Here is an 8170-nt window from a genome sequence, read left to right on the forward strand (position 1 = left end):
TTCGGGACTTAGTTCAAACGAAATATTCTTTATCCATTAATGTTACAAAGCGTTAATTTCTACTTAATTTATAAATTTACAGCCTTAGTGAATAAACTTTTATTTGATTTTGGAACTTCATATTCCTTCTAATCAAGCATTTGATTTGGATTCTAATTATGGTAGGCTTCTAATGACTAGCTACATTTCACATATGAATATCATTCTTAATAGTAACTCTAAAGTTTGTAACTCAAACAAGGAAGAGATCTTACCATATTTTTTATTTTGCTTTTCTAAAGACTTATTTTTTTGGATTCTTCTAGGTTTTCGTCAATTTTTCTAAGTGAAATTTTTGGTCCATTGTTGGACCATTTTATTTATATCTGAAGTTCAAAAATCAAAACAAGCCCAGGTTTAAATATTAATCCGGATCCAACACTTGACCCGGCAAAAGTTTCTAAAAAATTTAATAAAGGCCTCTTCTTGCATAAAGTACTCAGTACTTTTCACCATTCATTTTTGTCGCCTCCACTCATGTTCTTCTTCGGTGTGAATCAAAAGTTTGTGTTGTATATGCTATGGGTTATCTTCAATCTCAATTATAGTGTTGGTTCTCTCCTGTTCTTTCTATCATCTTCACTTGGATCTGGTGAGTCCTTCATCTCCACCCTTCTTTTTCTACTCCTTCTTGATCTTAGCTGATTTCATATTGTTGTAGGAGGTTGGAGTTCATCCCCATAGTGTTGGAAATATCTGGTATGTATGCTCCTTTTCTCACTATATTATAAGTATTCTTTTCCTTTTTTTCTTCCATTAAACTGATGTGTGAGCTGACTGTAATAACCATGTTGTTCTTTCCTTGCACGTGTTGTTGTATCTTAGAAGCTAAGAAGACTGACCTGATGTGAAGGGAAGCTCCATCTGCTCTTATTTTTTGTGAAGGTTTTTTATAGCTAGAGCGCCTAGCTAGTATTAGCATTGCAGAGTAGTGAATGTTAATGCTCAATTTCTGCACCCTTATAAATATGTGGGCTTGTAATATTTGGGACCCCCCTGCTTTCCCTTGTTTTTTATGTGACTCTATTTTAATCCCTTGCTTGTTGATATTATGCATGTGTAGTAATCTTTCTTGTTCTGGTCCTTAAGCTGGGGATTTGTGTTTTGTCTGTGTTAATATGCTTCTTTATCCTTATTGGTAGCTCATAGAAATTATGATAGTCTCTAACCACTTGTGCATTAATAACTTCATTAGCTAAGACATCTGCTATATATTTTCTTCTCTGAAAGTATGTTGTATTTGTGCTTGAATTATATTAACCCTTTCCCTTATATCTTCAATTTGTTCCACTAGCTCCCAAGATACTTTTCACTGTTTATTTATCATTCTCATTAGTACTAGGGAGTCAGTTTCTATTGTCATCTCCCTAATTTTCTTCTCTTGCATGTAGAACAAAGCATCTTTTATTGCTTCCATCTCTGCCTGGTTGTTAGAAGTGACACCCAATCCTTCAACCTTAGCATAAATCAAATCTCCGTTATCATTTCGAATGCAAAAAGCAGAGACACTTAATTCGGGATTACCTCAATTTAACCATAATACTTTTATATAATTGGATAAAGTCATTCATATGGATACAAACAAAATGTTTTGAATCAATTTCTTTCCCAATATTTTTTCATTTCTGTGTGGTTTATATGAATACCTCGAAATAAGTGAATGTTTGAGAGAAAAACTTTACTTTTAGATTATAATTTTATTCTAGCTCGAGTCGTTGAGTATTAGTACCTTAAATGTAGTAGTACCCAAAAGCACAAAAAAATCATGTATGTCTAATAAAAATCCTTATATGCTTAATATTGATAGTATGATTAACTCTTCTTCCACTTTTATTGTTGTTGAAGATATTTTTAGAGATCATGAAAGTATATGGAGTCGTTTGGTAGAGAATATTAAAAAATTTAATACATGCATTATTCTTAGTGTCACTACTAGAAAAATGGGTTATGGCAACGATAGTTTAAGCGACGGTTATAGAACCATAGCTATAGATACTCTACGTCGACGATTATAACCGTCGGATAATGTAACCATGTCTAATGAGATAATTAATTAACATAATCGTCGCATATTTGATTTAACCGTCCTAATAAATCACCCTGTTGTAACGGTTATTAGAACCGTTACTATAGAAAAGCTATAGCGACGGTTACAACTGTCCCAATAGATATTAGGACAACATTTTAAGTTAACCGTCGTATAAGTCTTATTATAACCGTCTCAATAGTGATATTTATGATAACGGTTATTATAATCGTCCCAATAGATATCTATGGCAACAGGTATATAATCGTCCCATATTTTATGTCAGCTAAAATATGACATTACGCGAGAATTTTTTCTCCAACAATTATTTTACCCGCCTTTTTAAATTATTTTTATTAAAATAAGTTTTTCCCCCCAATTTTTTCTAGTCAGCCCCATTTGTCTAGGGTTAATACGAAATTCATTCCATTCACAATACTCGACGGCTTAGGGTTTATACGAAATTGATTCCATTCATCAGTATTCGACAGCTTCTCCGATCTCGACAGACCATCTCGATCGAAGCTAGGACTTATCGCAAAGCATCAAATTCCTTCGTTCGAAATAGACGCGCTAGCATAAAGCATCAAATCATAAAGCATCGCACATCACAGAAGTTGCGAAAATTAGAGTTGATTGCATCGCACAACACAGAAGTTGCAGAAATTAGAGCCGCTTGCATCGCACAACACAGAAGTTGCGGAAATTGGAGTCAATTAATGGGTAATTATACTCTAAACACATCAATAGCAGCATCAGTTTTTCAGATTTCTAATTAGCAAATCCCAAATTGCAGCTTTGTGATGTTTAATATATGTCATGGTCCTTCAAGTGTGATAATTGCATAATGTAATTCTACATATTATTGGTGCATTATAAGATCGTATAATTTCCCTGCTTGTTAATTGTGGTTTAAATCTTGATCCATTGTCTTACATTATGGAAATTATTTCTATCCCAATGAATGTAATTTTTCTGCTGGTTAGGTCGCTAGAAATCTCATCCTAGCTGGGCATGATGTTCATGTTGGCACTGGTGCACCTGACTTTGTCTTTACATCCGAGATTCAATCTTCTCGACTTTTTCTTCGCAAGGTCTGTTGATTGTCATGCTCCCTTGCTGAAGTATTCCTAATTTAATTCTGTAATGGGTTATATTTTCTTAAACTATTTCTTAACATGTATGTAGTCCTAGATGCACACACACTTAAATTACTAGTTACATGTTGGATTCGTCTCTGCGTTGTATTTAAATTTGCTTTAGTATTGACCACTGTAAAGAATCTTAATAGTGCTTCTGTTTGTTCTTCTTGTATGCAATTGGATGTAGTTCGGGGTATTTACTTGTGTAACTTTGACTTCTCTTTTCAATGGTTCTTTACAGGAGAGTTTATGCCTTGGACGTCAGAGGTGAAATTCCAGATGAATTATGGACTCTTACCTTCCTCGATAATCTGTACTTGCTTCCTCTAACTATAGAAATTCCAGTCGAATTATAGAGTCTTACCTTCCTCGATGATCTGTACTTGCTTCCTCTAACTATAGTTTCATCCTATACTTTTCGTGTTTTATCTCCAAACTACTGATATTTTAGTTACAAATTGCAGGAATTTGGCCCAAAATTACTTGACAGGCACACTGTCCCCATCCATCAGCAATCTGACTAGGATGAAATAGCTGTAAGTCTACTCTATTTCAGTTATTTATACTCAATTGTGATACTTTGAGTGTCGTCATGCCTGGAATAATTTGAATGTTTGGTGTATGCAGAACCTTTGGCATCAATGCTTTGTCAGGGGAGATTCCAAAGGAACTTGGGTTGTTGACTGAGTTACAATCATTGTATGTTCTTATAATTATGTCCGTTGGACCCTTGGTTTCATGTCATCTATCGATGCATGAAAAGCATCAAACTTCATCGTTTCCTCTTCATTTGTTCATCATTTTCCTGTGTTGCAGAAGTTTTGGCACAAATAACTTCTCTGGACCTCTGCCTTCAGAGCTTGAAGACTTAACAAAACTGACACAAATGTGAGTTATGATGCATTGATTTACATCTTACAAAACTACTACCACGTCACATTTTAATTGTTAGATTTTTGCAGTTTGCATGAGAAATGTGTCATTTGTTCATGAACATCACACAAAATCTATATAGTGTTGCGTTGTTTTAATTTATACATCAAATGCAAGGCCCTGAAATTATATTAGTAGAGCAGTGTCAACGTCTCCACGATCTAATGCAATCTATGTTCACTTGCTTTATTTTTATGCTAGAGCGGGAGTATAGTTAATTAAACCCTTCTCTGATTTTCAGTATAAAGGAATCATTCCTTATCTGAAGAGTATGATAAAATATGTTAGGTTGTTAATATTTGTCACATGAATTGCAAAAAAGATGCAGAATACAACAAGACCAAGGCATATAACTCTCACTTTACGTACATTAGTATCGATCTTCCTCGTCCGTTTTTCATTTTGTTTCCCCTTCCATTCTACATACTTGAAGCTTTAAAATTCTAACTTGAACTTGCAACATACAGAAATAGAAAGAAAAAAAAAATAGTACTGTCTCCGTTTCATTTAAGTTGGCTCCTATACAAAAAATAGATGTTCCAACATATACAAATGCATGAGAGTTTCCATCAAATATAGGAAATGGAAGTTATTTTTGAGGCTTATAAGTTAATTTTTCTCCTAAATAGGCCCTTCTTTGATTTTTGAAATTTCATATATTCATAGGACTTTTGCGAAGTATGCAACTGTTTTCTAATAACGTAATATGTCACATCTTTATTTCTTATATTTTTTTATTTTTAATTATCCTGTCATTTCTGTAACTTTTTTTCTGGAAAAAAAACTATTTTGTTGCTTAGTTATATCAATAGCGCTGGTGTTAGTGGACTAATACCATTGACATTCGCAAAACTGCAGAGCTTGGATACTGTGTAATAGTTTTTGTCATATGCTCCTTCTCTGGCTTCTCAATTTTTTCTTGGACAAACTTGTGTAGTAAATCTCACTAAAAACTTAACTATTCACACTTTCAGGTGGGCTTCAGATAATGCTTTTACAGGGAGGATTCCTGGTTTCATTGGAAATAATTGGTCAAACATTACCGCACTGTGAGACAACAGTTACTTGAACTATGTCCAGTTTGTTATTCTCTAATTCTTTCAAGAATGGTGTCTTACTTTTTATGTGCGGCGTTGCTATAATCCCTTTACTGCATCCACTCTCTAGCATAGTCTGTGTCTGGTTTTTCTATTGCCTCAGGAGGTTCGAAGGAAATGCTTTTGAGGGTCCAATACCAGCTTCCTTTTCCAACTTAACTTCCTTGACCGACCTGTAAGTTTGAACGACTGTTTTATCATTTTGTTCATAGTTTAGAATTCACTTTTTTAATTTAGCAGAATCTGATAATTCATTTTCTGCATTACTAACAAGAGAATAAGTGATATATCCAACGGGAGCTCTTCATTAGACTTTCTCAGGAATGAACTCTCTAAGCAGGCTGTAAGGAACATGACATAGCACCACATGCTACAAAGTTTTGACATTTTATTTCTTTTCTTTATCTCTGACACAAATAAATTTGATATTTTCAGGGTTTTACGAAATATCAATATTTCAGGTCCCATCTCAAGTAACATCGGAGAATACCAGAGCCTGTCACTACTATGAGTTCTGAGCATGATAACATTCTCATTAGCTCTTTAAACCCTCACTAGCATAGATCAAATTATCTCACTTATTTGATCATGTTAGGATATGTGACCATAAACACCTACAGTGTCGTGCTACTATATTCAACTTGAGTTCACTTGGAAGGCGTTGGAACACTCATTGATCAATTACTACTCCTTTGGTCTAACTTCTATTTTCCTGTTTTCTCAGAGATTTGAGCTTCAATAATTTGACCGGGCGTGTTCCAGATGTACTTTTCAATCTGACTTTGCTGACTCACCTGTAATGATCCAATGTTTGCTCATCTTTGATACCAACTTAACATTGTCTTCATGATCTAATTCCTTTTCAATCGTCAGGTTTCTTGGCGATAACAAGTTAACAGGAACCTTGTCAACTCTGAAGAGACAGTCTCTCCAGACTATGTGTGTAGCTCTTGTGTTTATATGATTTCACTGTCAAATGTCCTTTCTGTTGGAATAAATGTGCTGAAATTTCAAACATCTTCACCATCTTATTAAGAAGAATGAAGGACTATTTCTGTTATAAGTTATTTCAGCATATTCCTTACTGACACTTTGAAGCCTTACTGCGTAATCTATGATGGGATAATACCAGAGGCTTCACTAGATTGGTTCATAATATCTAGCATGTAATTGAGTGTATAGTTGAAGTTTGTTATCAGATCAAATTGTCGAATATCTCTCCTTCAAGCATATTTTTATCTTTTGGCCTTTAGCTGGCGTGCTGCCTGAAATTGCAAGATGTACTTTAGAAAAGCCTTCTTGAACTGACGCACAATTTCATGTTGCTCGAGCAAAGTCTAAATGACTAAATTTCTATTGAACTTTTTGTCTATCTTTCTAGATCCTGCTATCTCTGTCAAATATATAAATACTTGACATTTTTTATATGTTGTGCACAAAAATATCTGAAATGTTTAGTAGTTGTTGCTTAACAATGCATCTTTTCATGTAGAGATTTATCATACAATGAGATATCTGGAAGCTTCCCTTCTTGGATTAATGGGCCAAATCTGTAATTGTACGTATGCGAATAACTTAAATTTATATAATGCTTTGCCTACTCTTTTTCTCCCTACCTTTTGGACCCAGTTTTGATGGTGATCAGCATGCTAACACCGATACGTGACAACTTGCAAAAATTTAGTTGGCAACAACTTCACAAGAGAACAAATAGAACAATCAGATAGCAGGTAATCAGAAATTTAGTTGACAACAACTTTGCAATTATAATTGTCTCTTTAATCAAAGAAGTGGATACTTTGTTTTCAGTTCTCTGCCTTCAGGGTTAGATTGTCTTCAACGTAATTTTCCTTGCAATCGAGAATCCCATGAGATGTAAGTGCTTCATACAATTTCTAGACAACAAAAATCCCATTCCAAGTTTTGTGGTTTCATTAGTATGATTTAAGTTTGAAAATATTTTGTCCTACATTTTGTGTCTATAAACCATAATATTAGAACTGTCTTCGGTTGAATTCGTCAATTTAAGGTAATATACTTAAATCTGTAATATCTGCCTACATTTTTTGTTCTTATGATTTGTCATTTACCAACAAACAAGAAGGTCATCTGCTATTCTATTTTATTTCTAGTGTTCTAATATAAAAATCTGTACTGGTTTCTTATCTTTTTGTGCATGTGAATTTTCATAATTCACAGATTCCAGCTTTGCAATTAAATGTGGAGGACCTCTGATAATATCTAGGTGATCATGACATAGAAGATGGCGGGAATGAAATTGATGAACTAGATTTGACCTAAGAGATCAATCGCACTGGCTTCATGTTACACTAGCTGCTGAAAAATTTGACCGAGTAGTTTCAAACATCTTTTATTTTTGAACATTCGAAACTTGTGTATGTTTTGATTTTTTTGAATGGTAAAAAAATAGTTGGTTATTTGCATATGACATTTTGGGAATTAATAGTTACTAATACTCTTGATGATTAATATATATGTACATTTTATGTGTTATGGTAGCTTTATAAAATCATTGCAATACCATAATATAGTATTGTTGAATATTCTAATAATAATTGTGCTAATAACCTCAAAATAACTGTCCCAATAGCATAAAATTAATCGTTGCTATAGCTCATATTTAACTATTCCAGTATCATGTATAACCGCCCCAATAGTATATGCATACAACCGTCGCAATAGCATATATAACTGTCCCAATAGTATATGCATACAATCGTTGCCATAGAATATATAACCGTCCCAATAATATATGCGTACAACCGTCCCAATAGCATGTACAACCGTCGCACTAGCATATATATAGGGACGGTTAGCAGCCGTCTCAACAGACTAATAACCGTCGCAATATCATATTTTAACGTGTAAATAGGGACGGTTAGGAACCGTCCCAAATGCCTTCTAATCGTCGT

General features: G+C 34.0%; 1 protein-coding gene across 1 annotated transcript; it reads left to right on the forward strand.

Moving 5' to 3' along the window:
* The first annotated feature begins 3079 nt into the window (after positions 1–3079).
* On the forward strand, positions 3080–7751 carry LOC107859080 (probable LRR receptor-like serine/threonine-protein kinase At1g56140). The gene is made up of 12 exons (XM_047412042.1): positions 3080–3159; positions 3449–3520; positions 3835–3906; positions 4024–4095; positions 4905–5012; positions 5115–5189; positions 5341–5412; positions 5962–6033; positions 6111–6176; positions 6730–6967; positions 7047–7112; positions 7437–7751. Exons 1-10 carry the CDS (start codon positions 3080–3082, stop codon positions 6791–6793), a joined length of 753 nt encoding a protein of 250 aa, XP_047267998.1. The 3' UTR covers positions 6794–6967; positions 7047–7112; positions 7437–7751.
* The last annotated feature ends 419 nt before the right edge of the window (positions 7752–8170 follow it).

The sequence above is a fragment of the Capsicum annuum genome, chromosome 1 (assembly GCF_002878395.1).
Source record: "Capsicum annuum cultivar UCD-10X-F1 chromosome 1, UCD10Xv1.1, whole genome shotgun sequence".
NCBI classification, from domain to species: Eukaryota; Viridiplantae; Streptophyta; class Magnoliopsida; order Solanales; family Solanaceae; genus Capsicum; species Capsicum annuum.